The sequence below is a fragment of the Oenanthe melanoleuca genome, chromosome 10, assembly GCF_029582105.1.
Source record: "Oenanthe melanoleuca isolate GR-GAL-2019-014 chromosome 10, OMel1.0, whole genome shotgun sequence".
NCBI classification, from domain to species: Eukaryota; Metazoa; Chordata; class Aves; order Passeriformes; family Muscicapidae; genus Oenanthe; species Oenanthe melanoleuca.
In genome coordinates, this window is record NC_079344.1 from 450,728 (window position 1) to 477,862 (window position 27,135).

At 53.7% G+C, this 27,135-nt stretch overlaps 3 protein-coding genes across 4 annotated transcripts; all 3 read left to right on the top strand.

Annotated features, from left to right (window-relative positions):
* Window positions 1–398: 398 nt before the first annotated feature.
* On the top strand, window positions 399–3,245 carry LOC130257482 (recQ-like DNA helicase BLM). Its single transcript, XM_056500031.1, has 4 exons — window positions 399–782; window positions 858–1,113; window positions 1,252–1,324; window positions 3,067–3,245. Exons 1-4 carry the CDS (start codon window positions 685–687, stop codon window positions 3,243–3,245), a joined length of 606 nt encoding a protein of 201 aa, XP_056356006.1. The 5' UTR covers window positions 399–684.
* BLM (BLM RecQ like helicase) lies at window positions 996–16,829 on the top strand. Of its 2 annotated transcripts, none has more exons than XM_056500233.1 (20): window positions 996–1,324; window positions 3,067–3,241; window positions 3,619–3,719; window positions 4,073–4,199; window positions 4,971–5,584; window positions 6,106–6,282; window positions 6,597–6,715; window positions 7,333–7,446; window positions 8,111–8,209; window positions 8,714–8,862; window positions 10,092–10,198; window positions 10,866–11,026; window positions 11,449–11,644; window positions 12,333–12,523; window positions 13,406–13,547; window positions 13,868–14,067; window positions 14,776–14,968; window positions 15,099–15,221; window positions 15,571–15,772; window positions 16,507–16,829. In XM_056500233.1, exons 4-20 carry the CDS (start codon window positions 4,105–4,107, stop codon window positions 16,688–16,690), a joined length of 3,066 nt encoding a protein of 1,021 aa, XP_056356208.1. In that variant the 5' UTR covers window positions 996–1,324; window positions 3,067–3,241; window positions 3,619–3,719; window positions 4,073–4,104; the 3' UTR covers window positions 16,691–16,829. The 2 variants fall into 2 exon arrangements, with proteins under 2 accessions (XP_056356208.1, XP_056356209.1); XM_056500234.1 differs by having other exon boundaries at window positions 3,622–3,719.
* Window positions 16,830–18,456: 1,627 nt separating this feature from the next.
* WDR76 (WD repeat domain 76) lies at window positions 18,457–27,038 on the top strand. The gene is made up of 14 exons (XM_056500243.1): window positions 18,457–18,563; window positions 18,714–18,999; window positions 19,639–20,201; window positions 20,616–20,708; window positions 20,847–20,917; window positions 21,843–21,963; window positions 22,868–22,969; window positions 23,053–23,096; window positions 23,191–23,344; window positions 23,988–24,140; window positions 24,704–24,918; window positions 25,276–25,428; window positions 26,205–26,258; window positions 26,658–27,038. Exons 1-14 carry the CDS (start codon window positions 18,495–18,497, stop codon window positions 26,905–26,907), a joined length of 2,328 nt encoding a protein of 775 aa, XP_056356218.1. The 5' UTR covers window positions 18,457–18,494; the 3' UTR covers window positions 26,908–27,038.
* Window positions 27,039–27,135: the final 97 nt, after the last annotated feature.

A 27,135-nucleotide genomic window follows, 5' to 3' on the forward strand; every position in this document is an offset into this window, starting at 1 on the left:
CAGCCTGGCCTTGGTTTGCAGCTCCCTTGTTATAGTCTGGTTTTCCTTGCAGTAATCAATAATTATTGTTTTGTTGGAGTAATTCTGCCAGGTGAGCAGTGGTGGGCAAAGAAACTTCCAGACTTCTGTGGGACAGCTCTTGGGACAATTGGTGATGTCACCATCTGCTCTTGGTGGATAAAAACAAACGTGGGAATTCTGATCTTTAGCAGAGAGTTTGGGATTGATCACACAAAGGCAGGAAATCTGATTCTGCAAAAAAACCTTTCAGACTATGGAAAACCCTTTTTTTTCTTTTACAAACTGGTATACACAATATTGATAACCGGGGGATTTAAACAGAGTGGGTTTAATCATGTATTTCCCTTTATCTAGGTCTATGATCTTTAATTATTTTATGCATTCTGGTTTATCCGAACTGCGAAGTGCTGTGATTCGCACGGATCATTACCAGTTATCCCCAGGGGAGCTGAGGGGCGCGGTGCTGCTGGGGGCGGAGCGCGGGGCTGGGGCGGGACCGGGCGCGGCCTGAGGGCGGTGCCGCCATTTTGCCGTCACCTCCATTTCCGCCCGGCCCCGTTACGTCACTTCCGCCGCGTCCCTCCATCCAATGGGAGCGCGGGCGCCGCTTTGGCGCCGAATGCGAACGCGCAGCGCGCCCCCTGGCGGCGGGGCGGCCCCGCCATGGCGGCCGTGCCGCACAACAACCTGCGGGAGCAGCTGCGGCGCCACTCGGCCCGCGGGGCCCTGCGCGCCCCGGCCCCGCCGCGGGACCGCCCGCCGTGAGTACCGAGCCCCCGGGGAGCGCGGCGGGGCGGGGGGCAAGCGGGGAGTGACGGGGGCTCCTCTCCTCGCAGGGGCTTCACCTTCAAGAGGGCGGCGCGGGGCCTGGCGGCCGCCGCGGTGCTGAGGGACAAGGATGTGAACGCGCCGCCGGCCGGGAGAGCGGCGGCGCGGGGCTGCGCTCTGCCCCCCAGCCCCGCGCCCAGCCCCGGGCCCAGCCCCGGGCCCGCGATCGCCAGCGGCGAGCAGTGGGATGATATCGACGACTTTGACCTGTCGGGAATCGAGAAGTTCTGCCGGCCGCCCGTGGTGTCCCCCAAGGGGCTGCGAGTGCCCCGCACGGAGCCCCCGCGGCCGAGCCCCCGCCCGGCCCCTGTCCCTGTGTCTGCCCCGGTCCCTGTCCCGGCCCCGCTCCCGGTATCTGCCCCGCTCCCTGTCCCTGTATCTGTCCCTGCCCCCTCTCCCGAGCACCGCCCCGGCTCGCAGGATTCCATCATCTGCCTGGGGGACTCGAGCCCCCGCCGGGATCTGGACAGCGCAGGTAACGGGATGAGCTGGGGTACAGAGCACACGCCTGGGCTGGGCTGGGCTGGGCTGCAGTGCCGGCACACACCTGGGCTGGGCTGCAGTGGCAGCACACATCTGGGCTGGGCTGCAGTAGCAGCACACACCTGGGCTGGGCTGGGCTGGGCTGCAGTGGCAGCACACACCTGGGCTGGGCTGGGCTGCAGTGGCAGCACACACCACCGCTGGGCTGGGCTGGGCTGGGCAGGGCTGCAGTGGCAGCACACACCTGGGCTGGGCTGGGCTGCAGTGGCAGCACACACCTGGGCTGGGCTGGGCTGGGCTGCAGTGGCAGCACACACCTGGGCTGGGCTGCAGTGGCAGCACACACCTGGGCTGGGCTGGGCTGGGCTGGGCTGCAGTGCCTGCACACACCTGGGCTGGGCAGGGCTGCAGTAGCAGCACACACCTGGCCTGGGCTGGGCTGGGCTGGGCTGCAGTGGCAGCACACACCTGGGCTGGGCTGGGCTGGGCTGGGCTGCAGTGGCAGCACACACCTGGGCTGGGCTGGGCTGGGCTGCAGTAGCAGCACACACCTGGGCTGGGCTGGGCTGCAGTGGCAGCACACACCTGGGCTGGGCTGCAGTGGCAGCACACACCTGGGCTGGGCTGCAGTGGCAGCACACACCTGGGCTGGGCTGGGCTGGGCTGCAGTGGCAGCACACACCTGGGCTGGGCTGCAGTGGCAGCACAGAGCTCTGTTCACACCCTATTCACACCCAGGGGCTGGGCAGGTCAGACAGAGCTGCAGCCCTGCTTTCATTCATGTTCCCCGATTCCCTTTGGGCTCCCCCAGCCTGGCAGCAGGGCAGGGTTCTGCTGGTGCTGCTGCTCCTGTGCTGGAGGTGCAAAGCTTCCCACGTGGCATTGCTGAAATATCAATAATCTATAGGGGTGTTATGGAGAGAAAAGCACTCAGAGAATTCATACAGGAGAGACATAAAGTCATCTTATACCTAAATGAAATGTTAAACCAGGAAAAGTGATCTCTCTCCATTTTTAACACAAACACAATAACCCCCAAAAGAACTCCAACCCTCAATTATGATCACAAAATTCCTGCCTGTCATTGCTTGGCAGCTCTGTCCCACAGAACTGCTCTATTTTAGATTCCTCACCTGCTGTGTTTTGAAACTTTGGGCCTTTATTTGGGAAATTAGCATGTTTATGCAACTGAAGAACACCAAAGAATGTTCTGGGATGCTGCCCTTACTCTAAATGGTGAAGGACTTGTGAACTGCATTTCTGCTCATAATATTTTGTTGTCTTTTCCTTTCTCTGTGGAATTATTTTAATAAGTTAATGACAGTGACCTTTCTTTGTAGGGTTTGTCTTTTAAGACACAATACATGTACATTTACCTTCCAGTTCTGTGCCAGCTGATGAGTCTGCACTCTTTTAAGGCTGGGGTTTAATATAATAGGAGCTTTTTCTGGAAATAGGTTTTTTATATAAATAGTTTTTATAGAAAACCATTGCAGAAAAATATACCTCCTCAGTGTTTCCCTTCTTTTAGCTGTATCACTTTTCCACTTAAATGAAGCTTTGTGGGGATTCATCATGTTTTTAATGAGGGGAGAAAAGGGAGCTGTAAGATTTCTCCTTTAAAAGCCAGAAACTGTATCACAGGAGTGTTTGGAGGTCTGGCTGCTGTTTCCCTGTGTGTGGCAGGCTGTGTGTGCAGTGTTACCCAGCAGTGTCAGTGCTCTTCTCTTGCAGCTGCAGCTGCTGGAGGGGACCAGGAGCCCCCGGGGGCTGTTCCCAGCCCCCCACACCTGGCTGGGGACACCTGGCCTCTGGCAGGTGCTGAGCTCGAGGAGGATGACCTGGACATCATCCCTCCCTCCCCTGAGGAGGAGCTGCCTCCCTTCTCCCCCTCTGTGCAGAGTGCCAGGTAAGCAGAGTTCACTCATCTGTGCACAGCGAGAAAAGCACCAAAAGCCACCCAAAAGTCCTGCTTTACAAAAGGTCCAGGCTGGGCTTGTGTCTCTGCTGCTTGGCAGTTTTGTTAAACACTGATTTATGGCTGGTGTTTTAGGTGGCTTTCACTTCAGAAAAAAAAAACAGAGTTACTTTTGTGGTGGGATGGGGGGAAATTAATGACTGGGGCAAGATTCCACCCTGGTACACAGGATGAGAGACTGCTCTGCTCAGGCTCTACCTGGCCCTGCAGGATTTTCTCTTTTTCACACATCTTAACTCCCACTGTTGTATGGAAATGCCTCAGTTTACAGATATCTGCCCTTCAGTGGCTTTTTCTTCTGCTGTTAGCAGTGTTTTCAGAGACTCTCCCACTGGTGGAAGGTGCTCAGCTGGCAGCTCTGAGGCCAGGCAGGAGAAGGATCCCACAACACATCCTGCAGGGGATTCAGGTACACAACATTGTTTGGAATTTCCTGTCTCTGACTTTGGGGATAGTTTGCAACTGTTTATTATCCTGTGTAATCCAAGCACATTAACTAACAGATGGGGCATTAACATCTGTAGATGGAGAGTTGACATAAATCCTTGGATTATAGACAGATAATAAAAGTCAAGGGCAAAAATGTGTTGGTTCACTGAGTTCCTGCACACAGACACAGTTTCTTTATGCAAATGGGCCAAAAATACCTCAGAAGGAAATAGTTTAGAGTGATTTACTGCAAGGTGTTGGGAGGGGGGAGGGGCTATGCTCATGACAATGCTGTGATGACAGTGACAGTGCTGAAGTCCCTCCCTGTGGCAGGTGTGCCCGTGGCCCAGCAGCTGCTCAGAGTCATGGAGACCATCTGTGAGCTGGTGGATGCCATCCCCCTGCAGGAGCTGCAGGCCCTGGGCTGTGCCAGAGCCCTGCTGCAGCACAGGGACCTCAGGTAGGCTGGGCAGGGAGCTGCCTGCAGGTGTCCCCAGCACGCTGCACAGGCAGAGGGTTTCACAGCTGGGATAGTGGCTGAGGGAGGGAACAGCATCCCCAGAGTGCCAGCAGTGCCTGTGTGCTGCCAGAGGGGAGGAGCTGCCTGCCTCCAGCTGCTGCTGGTGTCCTCCTGCCACAGACACTCAGCTGGTGTTGTCTCCCCTCTGGCTGATGGAGATTTCTCCTGATACCCCTCAACTTGTCACCTTCCAATGGAATCATTGCTGCCCCAACCTGCTGCTTTGTGTCCTGGTGGCACAGTGCATGGATTTGGGATTTTGGTTAGATTCTTCCTGGTCTGGGACTGTGAACTTCTGTAAATATTCTCAGTGCAACAACTTAACTTTATTTCCATTGCTGTAGCCAGACATAGTCTTTAGAAAGTACCCAAAAACATGATTTGGTCCAGGCATACTTTTAACTTCAGGTTTTGCCTCTAAGGATTTATTTTTTATATTCTACCTTGCCTGCATCTGTTCCTTGCTTTTAGGAATTCTTTTATTTTATGTCTGTAGAGATGATGTCACAGTTTTGTCATTGGTTCTCTCCCCTAGATTTGTTTGAAATAAGTTTCAAACAAGGTGACTCAGAGCATGATGGAACCACCATATGTTGATATGTTTAATGGCAGTGAGACAAAACTGTTTATTGAATGTTGTAGAACCTGGTAAATCGTTGCTTGTGACTAAATATATTTTTTTCCTTCTTCCTTCCCTGTCATCTCTCCCAGGAGAAAATTGCTGGCCAGTTCTAATTCTGTCAGTGTGAACCAAAATGGCACAAACCCCCCTTTTCCCAGAAGCTGGAAGTCTCCCCTGGAGCAGAGCCCTCGTGTGTGTCCTGGTGCAGGGCCAGGTTCTGGCCCCAGCTGGAGCTTCAGTTCTGACAGAAACTCCCCCACACCCACAAACCTCCCATCAGTGCTTCCTCTTCATTCCAGCAGCTCTTCTGCCAGAACAAATCTACCCCTGGGCACCCCCTGTGCCTCAGGGCAGGGAGCTGGCAGGGAGGGAGCTGCCCCCAGGCTCAGCCTGCAGCCCTGCAGCAGCAGCTGGGGCCAGAGTGCAGGAGCAAGGCCTGGGGAGCAGCCCCTGAGCAGCACAGCTCCCAGGGCCAGCCCTGCAGGGAGCAGCCTGGGCACAGGCCATGCTGAGCTGGAGCTGGATCTCTTTGACATCGATGACTTCCCTGAGGACTGGGAGAGCCCAGGGGCTGCTCCTGCCACGGAGGGGCCTCCTGCCAAATCCCTCTGCTCCAAACTCCTCTCCAGGGCCCAAGGCTCTGTGGGATCCAGCCCTGCTGCTCCAAAGCCAGGCCTGCTGATGGCCACAAAGAGCCCTCCAGGTGAGCTGTACTCCTGAGGATTTGGGGTTTTTCCATTTCATTGCCACCTCACATGAAGGCACCATTTGTTGAGTTGTTCATGAGTTTAGGTCTTCAAAGAAACAGGAGCAGTTGTTGGTGGCTGTGAAGTTGTTTATTGCAGAAGCACATCAGTCTCAAAGGCAAAGAGTCCAGAATGTCAAAGTCTGTGTTAAAGTTTTCTGGCATAGAGTCATGAGTATTTATTTTTAAATCTAAAACCAAGTAACTACTACAGATCACATCAATGCCTTTTGTTTCTCTGGAAGTTTCTTTTTGTTCCTTTTTAGCAAAGTCATCTTGGGGGTTTTTTTCCTCTAAATGATGCCAAACTTGAATATTCCCTTCCTGTGCAGGTTTCAGGCTGCTGGAGGATGGAGCTGCTGAAATTGGAAATGAGGGTGCTCTGGGCATCCTGTGCCAGGGCCTCCCCCCACACAGGGAATCATTTCTTCTATAACTTGCTGTCATAACTTGCTCTAATTACATTTTCTGTCTCCCAGATCCAGTGGTTCATGACCCTGCACTGGAGCGCTTCAGGGGTATGAAATTTCCCCACTCTGCAGAAATGATGAATGTATTTCACAAGAAGTTTGGGCTGCACTGTTTCAGGACAAACCAGCTGGAGGCCATCAATGCTGCTCTGCTGGGGGAGGATTGTTTCATCCTCATGCCCACAGGTATGTGGGGTACAGACCTGCAGCTCCTTTGCAGGCTTTGGGAAAGCTTTTCTCTTCCCTGTGCCTCTGTGCTGCTGGAATTCTGTGACTGCAGGATTTCAGGAGTGTTGCTGCACTGGGGTGTTTTGAGTAAGGGGAGTGAATTTCTGCCTTCCTTAATCATTCCCACAGTAACTTTCTTATCCTACAGGTGTCACTTTGTGACAGGAGTTGGTAGAAATCTATTGTTTCCAAAAGTGCTGTAAAATGGGAAATAAGACATAGGTCTTTTCCCTTGATGTCCAACACTTGCTGTGCTTGTCTCATCCTCACAGGAGGTGGGAAGAGCTTGTGCTACCAGCTCCCAGCCTGTGTCTCTGCTGGGGTCAGCATTGTTATTTCTCCACTGAGGTCGCTCATCATCGATCAGGTTCAGAAGCTGAAGACTCTAGATGTAAGTTCCAGCAGCTTTATTGAGTGACACTGCAGGTAACTGGATTAGAAATCTGAAATTTTACAGCAAATCTTGTGTCTCTTGAATATAAACTGCATAAATTGATTAGATGGCCACTGTGAATGGCACTGGAAGTTGCCTGGGAAGAACTAAATTGGATGAACTCCAATATCTTGGCAGTGTGACTGCTGGATTTATTGCTGCTCCTTGTGTTTGGTGTTGGAGCTGTTTTTCAGAGCAGGTGCTGGTTCAGAGATCCTGAGAGCTGTAATCCCTCACCTGCACAGGAGCAGCCTGACTGCAGCAATGAGCCCTGAGAGTTCCTGACTCAGGGGGCTCTGAATGTCTTTGGAGACATGATACACAGAGCAGAAATGCAGGTGCAGGAGATCACAGCAGCCCAGAATGGTTTGGGTTGGAAGGGATCTTAAAGTTCATCTTGTTTCACCCCTCACCTAGCCCAGGGTGCTCAGATGTGTGTTCCCAGATGTGTGTTCCCAAGGCTTAGTGCTTAGGAGCTGGTTTGGAATGAGAGGTGTAGGGCTGGCTGCATCTGGAGGTTCTTTGTTTGGCCTGTAATAAAACTCAATATATTTATCTGTAATTCTTTAATATAGATTGCTGCAACATACCTGACTGGTGACAGAACAGATGCTGATGCCTCAAAAATCTACATGCAGCTGTCAAAGAAGGACCCTGTCATAAAGTTGCTGTATGTCACCCCTGAGAAGGTCTGCACTTCACCTTCAGTTGTAAAACCATAGGGGCTGCAGGGGGATTGCTGTGAGGTGCTAACAAACTGCCCTCAGAGAAGGCTTCTGGGGAAAAGTGCTGGGTTTTAGATAACTCATTAACAAGCTATACAGATGTGGCTAATTTCAACCAGTAGTTAGCCAAGAATAAGAACTGACTATGTCTGTAAAATGTAAATTCCTAAAACAAGCTGCCAAGCCCACCTATTTCAATCTACCTTTGATACATGTTAATCACTGTCCAGTGGTAACTCAATCCAGACTGCTCTGACTAGTGTAATACAGGAAAAATTCAGTGTTCTATGAGATTGTCAGAGCCTGCCTTGGGCTGCAGTATGTGCTGCCTTAAAAATATGTTATTGCACAAGAGCTTTGGTAGAGGGGGCTGGTTAGTGTGCTGATTGTGTTTCTCTCCTCAGCACTATTTTCCCCTCTGTGTCCTGACATAAACCATTTAGATTTACTGGAATTTCCTCAGAATGAGGGGCCCTGGGACAGGTGATCCCAGAAGTGGCGGGAACCCCACAGCAGCTGCTGGGTTGGAGCACAGCTTGAAGGCTCGCCTGGGCAGGGCCTGGGCAGTTGTTGGTGTCCTCAGGCAGAGAGAACATTTTGCTTTCCCCTGGCCCTGTGCTGTGCCCAGGTGTGTGCCAGCAGCCGCCTGATGTCTGCCCTGGAGAACCTGTACGACAGGAAGCTGCTGGCGCGGTTCGTCATCGACGAGGCGCACTGTGTGAGCCAGGTAACGCCTCCTCCTGTGCTGGGGTGCCCTGCTGCCTGCCTGCTGGCCTTTGTATTTTGTACAGTCTCTGCTGCTCGGAGGGGAACTCTGAAATTCCATGTTACGTGTTAGTAAGTTCTCTTCACAGGGTGGTTGGATAAAAATCCTTTACAGCTGGAGAATCAAGGACAGCTGGTACTCAAAAAGCAGAAACAATGAGAGGCAAAGCCAAGGGGGCTGAGACTTCATAGCCTGAGGCTGTGGTTGGATAATTGACCCCAACATGAACCAAAACTTAGAGAAGTGTAAAACTCGTGACCAGGATCCATCTTGGATTCGATTTGGGCGTAGCCCCGACCAGGATCCATCTCGGGTTTGATTTGGTGCAGCCCCAGCCGGGCTCTTGCACTGCCCAAGGTGCATCCTTTCACTAAATGCCTGTCTCATTCCCTCTCTGTTCCAGGCCAGGCTCTCCAGGCAGCAGCAGCAGCTGCCCTGGGGCGTTTCTCTCTGTTCTGTCCGCAGTGGGGCCATGACTTCCGGCAGGACTACAAGCGGCTGAGCGTGCTGCGCAGGAGGTTCCGCCGCGTGCCCATGATGGCGCTGACGGCCACGGCCACGCCCCGCGTGCAGAAGGACATCCAGAACCAGCTGGAGATGCTGAGCCCGCGAGTGTGAGTGATGGCCAGAGCACAGGTGTGAGTGAGGGCCTGAGCACAGTGTGAGTGATGGTCAGAGCACAGGTGTGAGTGAGGGCCTGAGCACAGTGTGAGTGAGGGCCTGAGCACAGTGTGAGTGATGGGCAGAGCACAGGTGTGAGTGAGGGCCTGAGCACAGTGTGAGTGAGGGCCTGAGCACAGTGTGAGTGGAGCTGAGAGCACAGGTGTGAGTGATGGCCAGAGCACAGGTGTGAGTGATGGCCAGAGCACAGGTGTGAGTGATGGCCAGAGCACAGTGTGAGTGATGGCCAGAGCACAGTGTGAGTGATGGGCAGAGCACAGGTGTGAGTGATGGGCAGAGCACAGGTGTGAGTGATGGGCAGAGCACAGGTGTGAGTGATGGGCAGAGCACAGGTGTGAGTGATGGCCTGAGCACAGGTGTGAGTGGTGGGCAGAGCACAGGTGTGAGTGATGGGCAGAGCACAGGTGTGAGTGATGGGCAGAGCACAGGTGTGAGTGATGGGCAGAGCACAGGTGTGAGTGATGGGCAGAGCACAGGTGTGAGTGAGGGCCTGAGCACAGTGTGAGTGAGGGCCTGAGCACAGTGTGAGTGGAGCTGAGAGCACAGGTGTGAGTGATGGCCTGAGCACAGGTGTGAGTGATGGCCTGAGCACAGGTGTGAGTGATGGCCTGAGCACAGGTGTGAGTGATGGTCAGAGCACGGTGTGAGTGATGGTCAGAGCACGGTGTGAGTGATGGGCAGAGCACAGGTGTGAGTGATGCTCAGAGCACAGGTGTGAGTTCCCAGCACCTTTCTGGAACCGTTTTTGTGCTGTGGAGATTCTGAATGGAAAACTTAGTGAAGTAAGGCCCATCTGAAATCCGTGTGTGGCTGTGCTGTGTCTGATGAACTGAGCTTAAATTAAATGCATGCTTGGCATATAATGGGAGGTAGATAAAAATATTAATAAATAACAAAAATAACATTATTATATGTTATTATATATGCTGTTATATTATTATGTATTATATTATTATATATTGTAGTAATAATATATAACTTATAATACTATATAGTATAGTATTATATTATAAAATTAATGTTATTATATTATATTTTATTGTATTGTATTGTATTATACAAAAAACTTGCCAAGCCCTTGCTTGCATGATGAAGGAAGCTGTTTAACACAACATAATTTTACCCATAAGGCTGATGAGCACCATGAACTGTCACATTTCAGGTTTACAATGAGCTTCAACAGGCATAACTTGAAATATGATGTGCTGCCCAAGAAGCCAAAGAAGGTGGCAATGGATTGCTTGGAATGGATTAAGAAGTATCACCCCCGTGAGTACTGAGCAGCAGGGTGGCCACAGGCCTTCTCAGGAGCCACTTCCTAAGGCACTGAAAGCTTTTTGGTGCTGTAATAATGATACATTAACACAAAAGCAAGATGGAGGGAAAGTGGTGTTACTGAAAATGGGAATCTGAAGCTGAGAATTTAAGTTAAGATGGAAAAGTAAATTATGGTGATGCTCTTGAATGACCCTTCTGGAGCCTGCCAGAGCTTTTAGGGTCATGTCTTCAGAGCATAAAGCTCACCCAGTATCTTAATTGTTTAATTGTGTTGGTGTGCCTATCTGCAGTTCCCCTTGAAGCTATCTTCAGAGATTCCCATCTTTCCATCACTTTGGAGTCCTGCAGCTCCTGCTGCTGGAACTGGATTGCACCAAGCTCCCTCAGACAGCATTTACTGAACTGCTCCAGCTCTTGAATTATATAGATTTTGTTCATGTATTCTAAATCCTGAGACTGCACAATACTGATGAGGAAAACATTTCTGTCATCCACCTCACCAAAAGCCCCAAAATACTGTGTAGGAAAAACTGCCAAGATTATCTGATATTAATGAAACAAGTTCTATAGTGAAGCAGTTGTGTCTTTACTCTTATCTTCATTCCAGTGGGGAAAGGAGCTAAAAGTGCATTTTAGGCCTGTTTCCCTGTGTGTGCAGATGACTCTGGGATCATCTACTGCCTGTCCAGGCACGAGTGTGACACCACAGCTGCCACCCTGCAGAGGGAGGGGCTGGCAGCCCTGGCCTACCACGCCGGCCTCACCGACGCCAGCAGAGACCTGGTGCAGCAGAAGTGGGTTAATCAGGAGGGCTGCCAGGTGAGCAAAAGGGAAGAGAGTCTGGGCACTCCTGTCCCCCTTGGCCTGGGAGATAATAGGGCAGCTGTGCAGTGTTATCAGCAAATGCCTGCAGGGTTGAATAACTGATCCCAACAGCCCTGCTGGGGCACAGCTGGCACCTTTCACTGGGAGCTCTGTGGATCAAAGGCTGTAGCACTACCCCAGCAGGGAGCAGCTGAGCAGTGCAGGGCTTCAGCAGCAGCTCCTGTGCAGAGACTGGAATTTGGGGTTTTCCCTGTGTCTGGAGTGGCTCCCCTGACAGAAGGGGAGGTTGTTGCTGTGTTGGACTTGTTCTGCACCGTTACAGCTGAAATTCTGGCTCCTGCAGGTTTCCTAGTGCAGTGGCCTGCTCTCCATGCAGTGCTGCAGGAGCAGTGCCCATGATGTGCTGTCCTCCCCAGGTGATCTGTGCCACCATTGCCTTTGGCATGGGCATCGACAAGCCCGACGTGCGCTACGTGATCCACGCCTCCCTCCCCAAGTCCATCGAAGGCTACTACCAGGAGTCTGGCAGGGCTGGCAGGGATGGAGAGATGTCCCACTGCCTGCTCTTCTACAGCTACAGTGATGTCACCAGGCTGAGAAGGCTCATCCTCAGTGAGTTCTCCCCTGGGAGCTTGGAGGTGACATTACAGCAGTCACGTTGTCCCTGGTCCCTGAGTTACTTCTCTTTACAAGTGCCATGGATAGTTCAGCATTGCAGGGAGGGGAGAACTGGGAATCCTTACCTGGATGGTTTTCATTCAGGTGGCAGGAGCAGGATTTTTGTCACTTGTACTTAATTTTAGTCAAAACCACTTCGCTTCACAGAATCATGGAATTGTTAAGGTCGGAGAAATGTTTAAGATTATCAAATCCAACTATCAGACCAACTCCACTCCCCTGTTCAGCACTAAAACATGTCCTCAAGTGCCACATCCACATAATTTTTGAGCACTTCCAAGGATAGTGACTCCATTCAGGGCATCCTGTGCCAGAGCTTTGCTATCCTTTCCATGAAGAAACTTTAGATTTCTAGTTGAAACCTCTCCTGACACAACTTGAGGCCACATCCTGTCAGGCATACCCTTCTCTTGATTTTGTCATTCTAGGCTTATTTCCCTTCTCCAGTTTTCTAAAACTTCAGTGATAAAAGCTGTCCACTCATCTTTTCTTAAGCAAAGCCAATATTGCATTTTAAGCAAAGCCAATATTGCGGGTTTGTCAAGCAGAGCCAGTTTTTTTCACAGTGCAGGAAAACGCAGAGGTGCAGCTTTAACAAGCCCTGGGATTTGCTGTGTTTCAGTGGAGAAGGATGGGAACAGCCACACGAGGCAGACCCACTTCAACAACCTGTACAGCATGGTGCACTACTGTGAGAACGTGGTCGAGTGCCGCCGTGTGCAGCTGCTCGCCTACTTTGGGGAGACCAGCTTCAACCCCAGCTTCTGCAAAGATCACCCAGAAGTGATCTGTGACAACTGCAGCAGGAAGAAGGTAAACCCACAGGTTCTGCTTGTACTGGTGTTAAACTGAATTCGTATTTAGTTGCATCAAAAAGTGGTTGTGTGACCTTTGGGAAAGCAAGTGGAGAAAAGGTGCAAAAGTCCTGTATTTTTGGGATGTTTGCAAGTATTTTCAGGGTTTAACCATGAACTTGTGATGCTCCTGTTCTTGTCAGAGGCATAAGGATGTTCCTTGGAGGAGGCAGGAGCTTAGATCAGATGCACTGCAGTGACTATGGGGAAATCCCTTCAGCTCCTGTCCTGGTGTTTTTGGGGCAGCTTTGTGCTGCCAGAGCAGCATGTGGGCCACATGAGGTGTGCATTGCTGAAGGGGATCCAAACATTTGGGTTATGAAAACTTAGTGGCAGGAGCAGAAGGGAAGGCAGCTGTGGAGGTCAACAGGGAAGGGATCCTGATCCATTTTCTACCTGTGGATTTTGCTTCTCAGCTCTGTGTTTGATGCACTCCCTTACACAGCTGTGATTGGAACCAAATTTGACCAGGATAATGCATATTCAGTCTGATTTTAATGTGTTTTGGAAGTGTAAGTTCTAGAGCTCACAGGATAATTACAGGAATGCTTCCCAAATGATTTACCTTGATTTCCAGTATTTACCCAGCAATCTTGCACCTCACTCTACACAAATAACCCCAGGCAGATGATACACAGTCAGCTGGACTGGCTTTGTGTTACACTCACAGGGATTCTGGATGTGCTATTGGTGTAGGTTACTGACTAGGGAATGGCGGTGTCTTTATTTGGAGCAGCTCAGCTCCCAGCTGAGAGAAGCTCAGCACTGAGCACAGGCTGTCAGCACGGTGGATCAGGGCAGGAGGGCCTGCTGGCAGGTGCCAGTGAGGTGTGCTCTGCAGGACTACAGGCGCAGGGACGTGACGGAGGACGTGCGGAGCATCGTGCGCTTCGTGCGGCAGCACTGCGGCCAGGGGCACAGCAGCAGGGCCAGCCCGGCCTCGCCCAGGTACACCCTCAACATGATGGTGGACATCTTCCTAGGTGAGTCTGCTCCCCCAGGAACCCTGAGGAACCTGCTGCACAAACCCCTGGCTGGGATCAAGAGGGCTGTGCAGTGCCAGCAGGCGTTTAAAAATATATATTGTGCAGTTAATCTTCCCAGGAATCTCCTGGTGGTAAGTGATGCAAAATAAATGAAACTGAAGAGTTAATCCATTTCAGGTTGCTATAGTGATAATATTGGCTTTCCAGTGTTTAAAGGCATTTTTGCATGTGAATAGGCTGCCTTGGGAATCTCCCACAGTAAATGTGTGTACACAGGCTTTGTGAGCACGGGCTCATCCTGTGCTTTCTGTTCACAGGGTCAACGAGTGCCAAGATTCAGACTGGAATATTTGGGAAGGGGGCTGCCTATTCCAGGCACAATGCTGAAAGGCTGTTTAGAAAACTGGTTCTGGACAAGATCCTGGATGAGGATTTGTACATCACAGCCAATGACCAGGCAGTGGCATATGTCATTCTGGGAGAGAGAGCTCAGGCTGTGCTGGATGGCTCACTCCAGGTGTGTAGCTGTTTAGGTTTTAAGGCATTGTTTTCAGGAAGGTTTTCCTTTAGCATATCCCCTCAGGTGGCTTGAACACAGTTTTCCTCCAGCTGAACTAACATCTGGTAGATGCAAGGAACAGAATCCAACATGTGTGATTCCCAGCCCAGTATTCCAGTAATAATGTTGTGGGGCAAAAAGAGAGTTTGGGAGGCTTGGAGAGGTTTAAATCTTTCTCTTCCTCACCTATCTGATTCCTGCTGGACAGTGAAGGAAGGTTCTGAGCCCCATAGAAAGATGGCTAAGAAGGAAAGAAGGACCAGCACTCCCTTCTTCATTTTCTGCTTTTTTTATTTCCCCTGGTCATTGGTGGGATCTGATGGAACAGGCGCTTCATGAGGGTCATGGAGCAGTCCCAGGTTTCTTGAGGCAGCACCTCCTCTGCATTAGTGCTGTGTTTGGAGCAGGACAGAGCCCTCAGCACTACCCCAGTGACCTCTGAAGCCAGCTGGGCTCCTTTCCCTCTCTCTAAACTCTTCCAGCTCTTTGTAGAAGAGACTTGGGTGTGGTTGAGTAGCATGTAAAAAATTATTTAAAAATGTATACTGGGTAAGCAGCTCTTTGTGGTCCATCAGAGGATCCTTTCAGTTTGCTGCTCTGTGTTCCTGTGTTAGTCAGGGTGTGCAGGGGCTCCCTGGCAGGAGCTGTGGATGGCTGTTTTTACAGGTGGAGTTCCACGAGACAGAGAGTGCCAGTGCCATCAGAAGGCAAAGGGCTTCCATGGCAAAGATGTCCCAGCGGGAAGAGGTGGTTAAGCAGTGCCTCAGTGAACTTACAGACACCTGCAAAACCCTGGGCAAAGTCTTTGATGTGCATTACTTCAATATTTTCAATACTTCCACCCTAAAGAAAATAGCAGGTAAGGTCAGGTTTCTCAGAAGCCCTTTGAGGCTTCTGCATAGAGGGGCTCGGAAAGGAATTAATTTCCTTCAGGATATTTTTATGGAAAGTTTTTTGTTTGACATGAGGGGTCCTTTGTTGTGTTGCAGAAACCTTGTCCTCAGACATGGAGGTGTTGCTGCAGATCGATGGGGTCACAGAAGACAAGCTGGAGAAATATGGTGCAGAAATCATTAAAGTGATGGATAAGTACTCACAGTGCTCCTTCCCAGGTGTGCTTTGTGCCTCAACATGTACCTCCTGTCCAGTGCTTTTCTCTCCTCCTCTAGCAGATGTTTGATTCAAAAGTTACCATTATTTAATCACAAATAACCAATTATTATTCAGTAATTCCAAAAGGGAGCAATCATTTTCAGAACACACCAAAGTCTTTCTATTCATATATATATATATACATATATATATTAATATGTGTATGTATTCTTCCCCTAGCTAAATTGAGGGGCCTGGGGCAGAGCAGAGGAGGGGAGGAACAGCCAGGACAGATGTTTTGACAGCAGCAGTGTTCTGTGTCAGTCTGACTGGCCCAGGTGATCCCCTGACTGTTTTCCCTCCCTGTAGAGGAGGCTGCCTGCTCAGGTGTGGACACAGGCACGGGCAGCCCTGGCTCTCTGGGCAGCGATGCAGAGGATGCAGGAACAACCTCCAGCTATTTTGGCAATAACACAAACCAGAGGAGGAAAAGGAAGCGGCCAGCAAACTCCAGGGACTCCAAGAGGAAGAAGACAGGTGGTGGTGGCAGCCAGAAGTTCCAGCCCAGAGGGTATGTGCACAGGGTCACTCAGCACTCCTGCCTGGTGATGGTCCCACAGCTGCAGTTATGGGCTTAGATAACTGTTCAGATTATCCCTGTGCCTGGTCAGAGCTGTGCTTTTCTGCAGGTTTGCTTTAAAAGCTGGTGAGGAAGGACATTGAACAGCTGTTCTCACACTTGACTGCCACAGGCTAAGCAGGGAACACTGCATTTCAGTGTTAGCAGGCTGACCAGGGTCCTTGCTTGAAATCATAAAGAGGTCTTAAAACTTTGAACAGCTGATGGAATGTTTGAACTTCAGCCTCTTGTTGATTCAGATTCTCCCTCTGATTGTATCATGCAGGGAACACCTGCATCTGCTGTTGGTTGGTCTTGAGCTTCCAGGGCAGATCTGTCCCTTCCCAAGGATTTCCCCTTGCCTGCCCCGTTTTTCATCGTTCTCCCTGTGGTTTTTGTAGCAAATGGTTTTCCCAGCCCAGCAGGTTTTGTCCCACCCTTGGCACTTTCCCATCTACTGGAATATCTGGCTGCTGCTCACCCTTGGATACATCCAGAGCAACAGCTGTACAGTTTGCATTTCAGAGGTTCTTTTGAAGCCATGTGCATTAAAAAAAAATAAATTTTACAAAATGAGGGTACAGTCCTCTAGAAACAGCAGTGGTGGTGCCCATGTGAGCGCAGGCTGGTGCAGGGGCCAGGCCAGGTGGCACAGGTGTCTCTCACATCTTCTCTGGTTTTTGCAGTGGCTACAGCAGGTACAGAAGGACCAAGAAGCTGCCGAGCTCGAAGGCTGCAGCTTCCTCCAGTGCCAGCTCCGTGTCCTACAGCGTTGGTGGCAGCCAGGGAGCTGCTGGGAAGCTGGCCATGATGGCACTGCCCAAACCCAAATCCAGGAGCTTCCTTCAGCCTTCATTTTCTGTATTTTAACTGAGAAATGCCATTAGCATCTGAATTTCCCCAAGACAGAATCATTGTTTATTGAATTTTTGTTTCATTTGCTGCTGCTAAACCTTCTGGGACTTGTGTATTTGTCAGTACAAAAGCTCACATTAAATAAATATTTTTTAACTTGTCAGTTTATTGGAGCCTTTCTACTTGTGAGTGGTTCTAGAAACTGTCCCCTGTCGGTGACGCTCCTTGCTTTGATCCTGCTTTAGAGCCCCTCAGGGACATGATCAGGAGCAGATACTGGGGCTGCGTGTCCCCAGAGCTGGGGCTGTCCCCAGAGCTGGGGCTGCCCCTGTCCTTGCTGGAGAGCTGGGCTGCTCCTCTGGAAAGGGCATGTGGGAAGGAAAAAGGTAAGGAATGTTTTTAACTTTCCCATTTGACTCCTGGGAGTACCTAACCCTGCTCCGGGTGTGCTTTTTTTTTTTTTCAGTTAGTGTTTTTTTCTTTTCAAACTGTGATGGTGTCAGTGCCATGGCACAGGGTGCGGGAGCTGCCTTTGGCCCGGCTGTGCTGCCGGCCTGGCCATGGTGGTGCTGCTGTGGGCTGAAGGGGGGGCTGTGCCCTCAGGGCTGTGCCTGCCAGTCTGTGTCCTCAGGGCTCTGAGGGGCCACCGTGCCCTCAGGTCTGTGAGGGGCGGCTGTGCCTGCCGGGCTGTGTCCTCAGGGCTCTGAGGGGCCACCGTGCCCTCAGGGCTGTGCCTGCCGGGCCGTGCCCTCAGGTCTGTGAGGGGCGGCTGTGCCTGCCGGGCTGTGCCCTCAGGGCTGTGTCCTCAGGTCTGTGAGGGGCGGCTGTGCGGGCCGGGCTGTGTCCTCAGGGCTCTGAGGGGCGGCTGTGCCTGCCGGGCTGTGCCCTCCTAGTTCTGAGGGGCGGCTGTGACCTCCCGAATGCGCCCTCAGAGCTGTGCCCTCAGTCAAGGCTATGAGGGGAGGCCGTGCCCTCAGGGCTGTGCCTGCCGGGCTGTGCCCTCCAAGCTCTGAGGGACGGCTGTGCACGCCGGGTTGTGCCCTCAGGGCTCTGAGGGGCGGCTGTGCCCTCCCGAATGCGCCCTCAGAACTGTGGTCTCAGTCACGGCTGTGAGGGGCGGCCGCGCCCTCAGGGCTGTGCCTGCCGGGCTGTGCCCTCAGGGCTGGCTGTGTCCTCAGTCAGGACTGTGAGGGGCGGCTGTGCCCTCCAAGCTCTGAGGGACGGCTGTGCCCGCCGGGTTGTGCCCTCAGGGCTCTGAGGGGTGGCCGTGCCCTCAAGGCTGTGCCCTCAGGGCTGTGAAGGGGCGGCTGTGTCCTCAGTCAGGGCTCTGAGGGGCGGCTGTGCCCTCCCGGCTGTGCCCTCCTGGCTCTGAGGGGCGGCCGTGCCCTCCCGGCCGTGATCTCCCGGCTGTGCCCTCCGGCTGTACCCGCAGCCCCGGGCAGCGCACACCCTTCTTGCCCTGAGCCGAGCATTTCACCCGCTGTTTCTGGGCAACGAGTCCGCATGTTTGGGATTGGGAGGAACCTGAAGCTGATCCCGTTCCACCCCCTCCGTGGCAGAGACACGTTCCACTGTCCCAGGCTGCTCCATCCCCGATGTCCAGCCTGGCCTTGGCACTGCCAGGGATCCAGGGGCAGCCACAGCTGCTCCGTGCCCGCTGTGCCAGGGCCCCATCCGCTCTGGGAGGGATTTCTCGGCCCTATCGCAGCCGTCCCTGCCCCCGGCAGCGCGGCCCGGGCGGAGCGGCGGGCGGGCCGCGCTGAGGGCGGGTTTCCCCGGGCCGAGCGGGCGGGAAGCGCCGCTCCGCCCCGCGCGCGCCATGGCGCTGTCCCAGCCCGGGCCGCGGGAGCCCGAGCAGCCGTCACCGCACAGCCGGCAGCAGCTGCAGGTCCGGGGAGACGGGGACTGACATGGGAGGGGGCCCGAGAGGAGCTGGGCTGTGAGGGGAGAAACCGGGGGAGGTGAGGAGCGGGGCGGGCAGGCTTCAGGGCCCGGGTGTCGCACCGCGGGTCCCGCTAACGGCCGTTCTCCCCCGCAGGAGTGCCCCCCGTCGGACCCCGCTGAGCCCCGTTCTCCCCCGCAGGAGTGCCCCCCGTCGGACCCCGCTGAGCCCCGTTCTCCCCCGCAGGAGTGCCCCCCTTCGGACCCCGCTGAGCCCCGTTCTTCCCCGCAGGAGTGCCCCCCTTCGGACCCCGCTGAGCCCCGTTCTTCCCCGCAGGAGTGCCCCCCTTCGGACCCCGCTGAGCTCCGTTCTTCCCCGCAGGAGTGCCCCCCATCGGACCCTGCTGACTGCTGTTCTCCTCCTCAGGAGTGCTCCCCATCAGGCCCCTCCGAGCCCCGTTCTGCTTCTCAAGAGTTCCCCTCGCCAGGCCCCGCCGAGCCCCGTTCTCCCCCGCAGGAGTGCACCCCGCCGGACCCCGCTGACCGCCGCTCTCCCCCTCAGGAGTTGCCCCCATCAGGCCCCGTCGAACCCCATTCTGCCTCGCAGGAGTTCCCCTCCGAGCCCCGTTCTCCCGCTGAGGAGCTCCCCCGGTCTGGCCACGCCGAACCCCATTCTGCCCCGCAGGAGCTCCCCTCCGAGCCCCGTTCTCCCCGCGAAGAGCTCTCCCCATCAGATCCCTCCGAGCCCCGTTCTCCCGCTGAGGATCTCCCCCGGTCAGCCCCCGCCGAGCCCCGTTCTCCCGCTGAGGATCTCCCCCGGTCAGCCCCCGCCGAGCCCCGTTCTCCCCCTGAGGATCTCCCCACCTCAGACCCCGCCGAGCCCCGTTCTCCCGCTGAGGCGCTCCCCCCGTCAGGCCCCGCCGAGCCCCGTTCTCCCCCCGCAGAGCTCCCTCCCTCAGGCCCCGCCGAGCCCCGTTCTCCCGCTGAGGATCTCACCCGGTCAGGCCCCTCCGAGCCCCGTTCTCCCCAGCAGGAGCTCCCCGCCGAGCCCCGTTCTCCCCCCGCAAAGCTCCCCCGGTCAGGCCCCGCCGAGCCCCGGCCGAGCGCGCTCCCGGGGCTGGGCCGGCAGCTGCGGGTGCTGCTGACGCCGCTGCCCGTGGCGGCCTGGCCGCGGGCCCAGAAGCGGCTGCTGAGCCGCCGCGGCCCGGCCGCCAAGAGGCAGCGCCCGGAGCCCGAGAGCGGCCCCGCAGCTGCCCCCGGCCCCGCAGCTGCCCCCGGCCCCAGAGCTGCCCGCGGCCCCAGAGCTGCCCGCGGCCCCAGAGCTGCCCGCAGCCCCAGAGCTGCCCCCGGCCCTGCAGCTGCCCCCGGCCCCGCAGCTGCCCCCGGCCCCAGAGCTGCCCGCAGCCCCAGAGCTGCCCCCGGCCCCGCAGCTGCCCCCGGCCCTGCAGCTGCCCCCGGCCCCGCAGCTGCCCCCGGCCCCGCAGCTGCCCCCGGCCCCAGAGCTGCCCGCAGCCCCAGAGCTGCCCCCGGCCCCGCAGCTGCCCCCGGCCCCGCAGCTGCCCCCGGCCCCAGCTCGGCTGCCCGCGGCCAGGACGGGCTGTGGGATGCGGACAGCGACGGCAGCGACGGGGGAGACGCGGTGCCGGTGAGTACTCGGCCCCCGGCTGTCATCTTTATAAAACAAAGCTTTTAAGTGCTTTTCTTCTGTGTGTAGGTTTTCCCCCCGCCTTTTTTAACCTCTGGCTGGCAGTGTCCCACTTCATTTTACCCTTCCATTGAAGTTTTAAGTTCTTTATAAGTCTCCTGTTTTCATAGATAAAGTTCTCTTCATAGAATTAGTGCCAGAGTAAGTTTTGTAAAGCAAGCTGGACCTGTATGGACAGACTTTGGTGTTGTTACATCACCACCACGATTTGTATGGTCTTATATTTGTTACAAATACATCAAACCACAAACCACTTCAAAATAATCAGTTTAGAGACTCTCTTCCCTGATCCTGGGACCTCTCTTGCACCCATGTAGCTGTATGATGGAGCGTGACTAGCTTTTCTTTCTGTAGGATGGACATTCCCAGCTGTCAGCCTATGAAAGGAAAAGACTCAAGAACATTACAGAAAATGCTAAATTCTTCGCTTCTCTAAAGCTGCATGAGGTTTGTATAGGGTCTAAATAGCACCAAAATTCTTACTATAAATGCAGTAAATTCATTGGTGCCTTGAGATAATTGTGTTTTATACAGATTAATTCTTTATGCTCTTTAACTACAATCAATCTCTTTTTTCTCTTTAAGTCAGCTGCAAGGCTTAACCAACTTACAACTAAAAGCCAATCTCATGTCACTAAAAGGGTCAATGACAGTAGGTGAGGTTTCTATCCTTGATTCTTCATTGTGGGATGAAAACAAATGCTGGGGAAAAAGCTGGGGGGAAAGAAGAGAGGGTGTGACCACAGTTCGAGGGAGAGGTTAAGCAGAGAATGTGGAGAAGGCGTTGGTCCTGCCAGCACAGTGCCAGGCTGAGCAGAAAATGAGCTGAAAGCCCAAAGAGAGAGTAAGAGTGTGAATGGCTGGGTGGATAATGAATGAGGGGAAGCAGCAGGGTGGGGAAAACAGTGGGGTACATTTGTGTGTGCATTGTGAAGTGCTTGGGGTTTTGTTCCTCACTGTCAGGGACAGCCCATTGCTCCTGCAGGGCTGGGTGGGGCAGGTGTTAGTCTGTGCCCTCGGGGTTGGTTTTAGTCTGTACCCTCGGGCTGGTGTTAGTCTGTGTCTTGGGGCTGGTGGCTCTGTGCCCTGGGGCTGGTGGCTCTGTGCCCTGGGGCTGTGTTAGCCTGTGCCCTGGGGCTGGTGGCTCTGTGCCCTGGGGCTGGTGGCACTCTGTGCCCTGGGGCTGTGTTAGCCTGTGCCCTGGGGCTGGTGGCTCTGTGCCCTGGGGCTGGTGGCTCTGTGCCCTGGGGCTGTGTTAGCCTGTGCCCTGGGGCTGTGTTAGCCTGTGCCCTGGGGCTGTGTTAGCCTGTGCCCTGGGGCTGGTGTTAGCCTGTGCCCTGGGGCTGTGTTAGCCTGTGCCCTGGGGCTGTGTTAGCCTGTGCCCTGGGGCTGGTGGCTCTGTGCCCTGGGGCTGGTGGCTCTGGGCCCTGGGGCTGTGTTAGCCTGTGCCCTGGGGCTGGTGTTAGTCTGTGCCCTGGGGCTGGTGGCTCTGTGCCCTGGGGCTGGTGGCTCTGGGCCCTGGGGCTGTCACCAGCCAGGGGCTCTGCCCTGAGCTGAGTGTTGTCCTGCTCTCCCTGTCAGGCCCAGGCCCAGGAAGGCGGAGGACGAGCCGGCCCGGCGCCGCTCCATGCGCCTGCTCCGCGTGGAGCCGCTGGACCTTCCCCTGCTGGAGTCACTCGCCCGGCCAGCGCCAGAGGAATATGTGAGATGCCAGGCAGGGCACTGCAGCTTCTGAAAGCACTGCTGTGGCACTGCTGGGGGGCACAGGGCACTGCAGCACCAGAGGAATATGTGAGATGCCAGGCAGGGCACTGCAGCTTCTGAAAGCACTGCTGTGGCACTGCTGGGGGGCACAGGGCACTGCAGCACCAGAGGAATATGTGAGATGCCAGGCAGGGCACTGCAGCTTCTGAAAGCACTGCTGTGGCACTGCTGGGGGGCACAGGGCACTGCAGCACCAGAGGAATATGTGAGATGCCAGGCAGGGCACTGCAGCTTCTGAAAGCACTGCTGTGGCACTGCTGGGGGGCACTGGGCACTGCAGATCCTGAGGCGCTGGGGACACAGGGACAGGGAGGAAGGGGGGCAGTTCTGTCCCCCCAAGTCTCACCACGAGCCAGACAGTGCTCTGTGGGCCAGGCTGATGCCATGGTGCACTTGGAGGTCCTCAGAAGGGTCCTGAGGTCAAACATCCCACATCAACAGCCCATGGAGCTGAGCAGCCTTAAATCCAAAGGTTTATTGCTCTGGATTTTATTTCACTGTAACTTCTCAGCTGGTTTTATTTTCTTGGGTAATTACCATCTCTTTGAAGCAGATGAGAATTTAAATCTTCCATGGAGACGTAGAATAGATTGGAATCTGGAATAAAGGTCTTGCTGGAGTATCAGGAGAGGAAGAAACCCAGGGAGGCAGTTAGTCTGTGCTGCCAGTGAAATTCTCTTGATCTTTTTAAGAAGGTTATGATACCACCTTCTGTTTTTACTGCTTATTTCCTGTCCTGTTGTAGGCGTGTTCTCAGAATGTCTGCTGTGGGGAAAGTACCAACTCACCTTGTTTGTGCTTTTGGTTGGTTTGAGTTACAAAAATTGCCAATGTCCTCCCAGCCCCAGGTTCCAGCAGGACCTTTGCCCATGGTTCCAGAGGATCAGGCAGAGAGCAGTAAATGGACAGAGACCTTACTGAGCACGTGGATGAGGATAAGTGAGGTATTATTAGTTTAATTAGTTATTTGTGGATTATGTGGATAATGGGCTCTGATTTTGATTAAACATCTCCTTTCTGTCTGTAGGTGAACACAGACCATGCTGACTGGGGCACACCTGACATAAAGAGGTAATGTGAAAACAGCAGCCACGGCTGGGGTTGTCTGGCCCCCCTTGCTTCCCTTCTGCACATTTTGGTGGTGGTGTTCATTTTGGGTTTGCAGGTACCAGGAGAGCCTGAGCAGCATGGTGCTGAGTGAGGAGAACGTCAGGAAGGTGGTGAAGGCCCGGGTGTGTTCCCTGGCCATCCACCCTTCCCAAAGCACCATCCTTGTGGCAGCTGGAGACAAGCTGGGGCACGTTGGCCTCTGGAATGTGGTGAGTGCTTGGTGTGCTCCTCACCTCGACAGGTGTGTGCTTCAGGACAGCTGCAGTTTGTCATGCTCATGGGAGTGTTTTAGGTTTTTTCCATTCATAGGAATAATACCTGGTGGCTGTCAGGAGTGATTGTCAAATTTAGAGTTGCCAGAAAGACTTTCCCTTTTGCTCTCCCATGTTTTCTTCTGAAGGTTGAGAGCAGAGTCATTTTTATGGGATGAAGCAGAACTTGGTCCAAAATGACCTGTTCAGTTTCTTTTAAAATAACAAAATGATGTAAGATTTAGAAGAGAAGACACAGAGAATGCTGCTTTCATGCAGTTTGGGTCAGTAGTTGAGCCTGAGCTCTCAGTAACCCAGAGTGTCCATATTTTGGTGTGGTAGCAGAACCCAGCTATGTGAAAACGAGCAGGTGCTGCTGTCCAGACCCAGGGCTGGTGGCTGCAGTGGCACCAATTGCAGCTTTCCATAATTAGGGACCAGAAACATCCTCACTGTCACACTACCTGTGGTGTTGTCTCTTCTCACCCAGCACCCCCTGCCTCCAATAACCACTGCAGTACCAGAGGTGTGATTGAGGAGCTGTGGCCATTAACAGCAGCAGCTGTAGTGATCAGTGCCTGTGGGATCTGTCCTGTTGCAGGGCTGCAGGGCTGAGGAGGGAGTCCACACCTTCATCCCCCACAGCTTCCAGGTCAGCTGCATGTACTTCTCCCCCAGCAACCCTGCCCACCTGCTGTCCCTGGGCAGTGACACCCTGCGCTGTGCTGATGTCACCAGGGCTGTCTTTGACGAGGTGAGGCCGAGGGAAGGTTTGTTCTGCTTGTGCTGAGTCCTTGTTTGCTTGTTTTGTTAACGAGGAAATTCAGGTTCTGTTTCCACAAGGATGTGTCAATCAGCCTTTAATTAACATCACATAAATTGGGAGATGTTTCCTACTCACCAAAACCCGGTGGCAGCCTGGGTTCTCCCAGTTTCCATTTCTGCACGTGATTAAAAGTTTCTGGAGGGCTGGAGAAGGGAGAGAGATCCTTGATCCTCACTCAGTGTGTGCTCAAGGCCAAGAGCCCTTTGATTGCTGGAATACAGAGGTGACAGTGCCTTGTAGGAGCTCCAACAGGGAATTTGGGGTGTGCTGGTGCTGGTCTGGTTTGGGTGGTTAATTATCTCCTAGTTATTTCCCCTGTGGAGAACACCCCTGTCCCACAGAAGGGTTACCTGTGGCTGGGTGAGGCTGTCACATGGTTTTTAGTGAATTAAAAAGGGAAAATGAAACCCACAGCCTGGAGAGTGTTTGGGTGTTGGAACAAGTGGCTGTTTCCTTTAGTTCTGGTGACATTTAACCTTCCCTGGCCTCAGATCTGCAGGAGTGAGGAAAGCTTCTCCTGCTTTGACTTCCTGGAGGAGAATGCCTGCAGTGCCATCGTGAGTCACTGGGATGGAGCCGTGGCTGTGGTGGACAGAAGGAGCCCAGGGCTGTCCCCAGAGCTCTCTGCAGACCTTGGCTTCAGGAGGACACGGACAGTGCACGTGCACCCCCTCAACAGACACTATTTCCTGGCTGCTGGCTCGGTGTATGTAGCCCTGACTGAGCTGCTTGCTTGCCCAGGGGTCTCTGGGCTGGGGACAGCTGGGGCTGAGGAGTTCCTCAGCCTCCATTTACAGTCAGAGCTGTCTTGGTCCTTTTAGAAAACAGGTTTCCAGTGCTTAGCAGGATTTAAGGTGGGATTTGGTTTGGTTTCCCAAACTTTGGCACAGAGGGACTTTATGGAGGGCTGCTTGGGGTGGTTCTGGTGTTCCCCAAATCCCTCAGAGCTGCCATGTGAGTGGATATTGAAGCTCTGAACCAGCTCCCACACATCCTGCCGTGCTCTGGAGCTCGTTTGGTGAGTGCAGGATAATGACTGAAGTGTCTGTGGTGCCTCTTGCAGGGATGTTTGTGTGTTTGATGTTCGGTACCTGAAGGCCGAGGGGAACAAGCCCCTGAGCTCTCTCCCAGGACACACCAAAAGTGTGGCCTCAGCCTATTTCTCACCTGTCACTGGGAGCAGGGTGGTCACAATGTGTGCTGATGACAAGCTGAGGTAAGGCTGTTTAAGGAAGAATCCTATTATTATTATTATTATTATTATTATTATTATTATTATTATTATTATTATTATTATTCCACATGAACCCATCATTGAGAACCCTCTGTCTTTTATCACTTTAAAAAAATTATAAAGATTTACTTGAACTAACATTTTTTAATGTAGTTTTTAATGATTTTTTTGTGTTGGTTGGTTTTTTTTCTAGTTCTCATTTTCCCTCAGGATGTTTAACAGTAAAATTATACAGGTGCTGTTAATCTTTTAAAAACAAACAAACAAAATCAAAACCCACAAAAACAGCCAGCCAAAACCTGCCTGCTGAGCACAAACACAAAATGCTCAAAACTGAATTTGTTTGTAGCTGGTACTTGAAATAATGATGGTTCCAGCTCTTCTGTAAATAGCCTAGCTTTTCATCATTTAAGCTGCTGTAAGTTGTTTGTGTTGGAGGTTCATTTTCTCCTGGTTACTTTGTGACTGTAATCGGGGTAATCACCTGATCCCACACAAAATCAGGGCAGTTTGTGTCCCAGGTTGAGGGGGTGGGGAGCAGTGGGGTGCTGGGCTGGCCTTTGTGTTCTGCAGCCCCTGCAGCAGAGCTGCCAGCCAGGCTGGGCTGCATTCCAGGGAGCAAGTGCAGCTCAGAGCAGTGCTTCAGCTGGGTGCTGCTGGCCAGGCTGGGTGTCTGTGCCCTGCTGGGGCTCTGGGGGAGGGAAGGGAAGGGCTGCCTTACACAGCTGCATCTTCATGTTCATCTGTTCTGTGCCCAGGGTCTACGACACCACGTCCTTGTCATCCACAGTCACATTGCTCAGCTCCATCAGGTGAGCAGGGACAGGGACAGGGACAGCACACCTGGGCCAGGGCTGCTCCTCTGGACACAGGGAATGGCTCCCAGTGCCATAGGGCAGGGCTGGATGGGATTTGGGCAGGAATTGTTCCCTGGCAGGGTGGGCAGGGCTGGCACAGGTGCCGCTGGATCCCTGGCAGTGCCCAGGCCAGGCTGGAGCACCTGGGGCAGTGGGGCAGTGGCAGATAGCCCTGCCCTGGCACAGGGTGGCACTGGCTGCTCTCTAAGGTCTCTCCCAGCCCATGCTGGTGCTGTCCATCCCAGACAGGGTGCCCTGCAGGGATGTGAGCACTGCAGTGTGAAGCTGAAGGTGCAGAAGGCCGGGGAGCAGATGGGACACAAGTGACATTTGCACGTTGCTGTTCCCTTGCAGACACAACAGCAACACCGGGCGCTGGCTGAGCCGCTTCAGGCCCATCTGGGACCCCAAGCAGGAGCACTGCTTCCTGGTGGGCAGCATGGCCCAGCCCAGGCAGATCCTGGTCTTCCAGGACACTGGGGCCCTGCTGCACTCCCACAGGGGGCAGTTCCTGACCTCGGTGTGCTCCATCAACGTGGTGCACCCCAGCCAGAGCATCCTGGTGGGGGGCAACTCCAGCGGCCGCCTCCACATCTTCAAATGAAGGACTGAGCTCTGAACGTCCCACCTGCCTGCATTGACTGTTAGTTCCACTTTGAGCAGTTCCCAAGCTGACTGTTGTTTCTCAGGACAGAAATGTACTTTGAAAGTCTTCAAATAAATTGTTTAAGCTACCTTTGGCTTCACTGCCTGTGTCTTTCATGGAAGTAAAAGTGGTCCTTGAGCCCCCCAGCCCCTCAGTGCCTTCCTTGTCGTGAGGGGCCCAAATCTC

Bases quoted from the DNA above. Each gene is read 5' to 3' on its own strand.
- WDR76 (XM_056500243.1), top strand. From the start codon at position 18,495: ATGGCGCTGTCCCAGCCCGGGCCGCGGGAGCCCGAGCAGCCGTCACCG. The intron at 20,918-21,842 runs GTGAGGTTTCTA...TCTCCCTGTCAG, and splicing joins AAAAGGGTCAATGACAGTAG to GCCCAGGCCCAGGAAGGCGG. The intron at 24,141-24,703 runs GTGAGGCCGAGG...CCCTGGCCTCAG, and splicing joins CCAGGGCTGTCTTTGACGAG to ATCTGCAGGAGTGAGGAAAG.
- BLM (XM_056500233.1), top strand. From the start codon at position 4,105: ATGGAGACCATCTGTGAGCTGGTGGATGCCATCCCCCTGCAGGAGCTG. The intron at 6,716-7,332 runs GTAAGTTCCAGC...TCTTTAATATAG, and splicing joins AGAAGCTGAAGACTCTAGAT to ATTGCTGCAACATACCTGAC. The intron at 7,447-8,110 runs GTCTGCACTTCA...TGCTGTGCCCAG, and splicing joins TGTATGTCACCCCTGAGAAG to GTGTGTGCCAGCAGCCGCCT.
- LOC130257482 (XM_056500031.1), top strand. From the start codon at position 685: ATGGCGGCCGTGCCGCACAACAACCTGCGGGAGCAGCTGCGGCGCCAC. The intron at 783-857 runs GTGAGTACCGAG...CTCTCCTCGCAG, and splicing joins CCGCCGCGGGACCGCCCGCC to GGGCTTCACCTTCAAGAGGG. The intron at 1,114-1,251 runs GTGCCCCGCACG...CCCTCTCCCGAG, and splicing joins TGTCCCCCAAGGGGCTGCGA to CACCGCCCCGGCTCGCAGGA.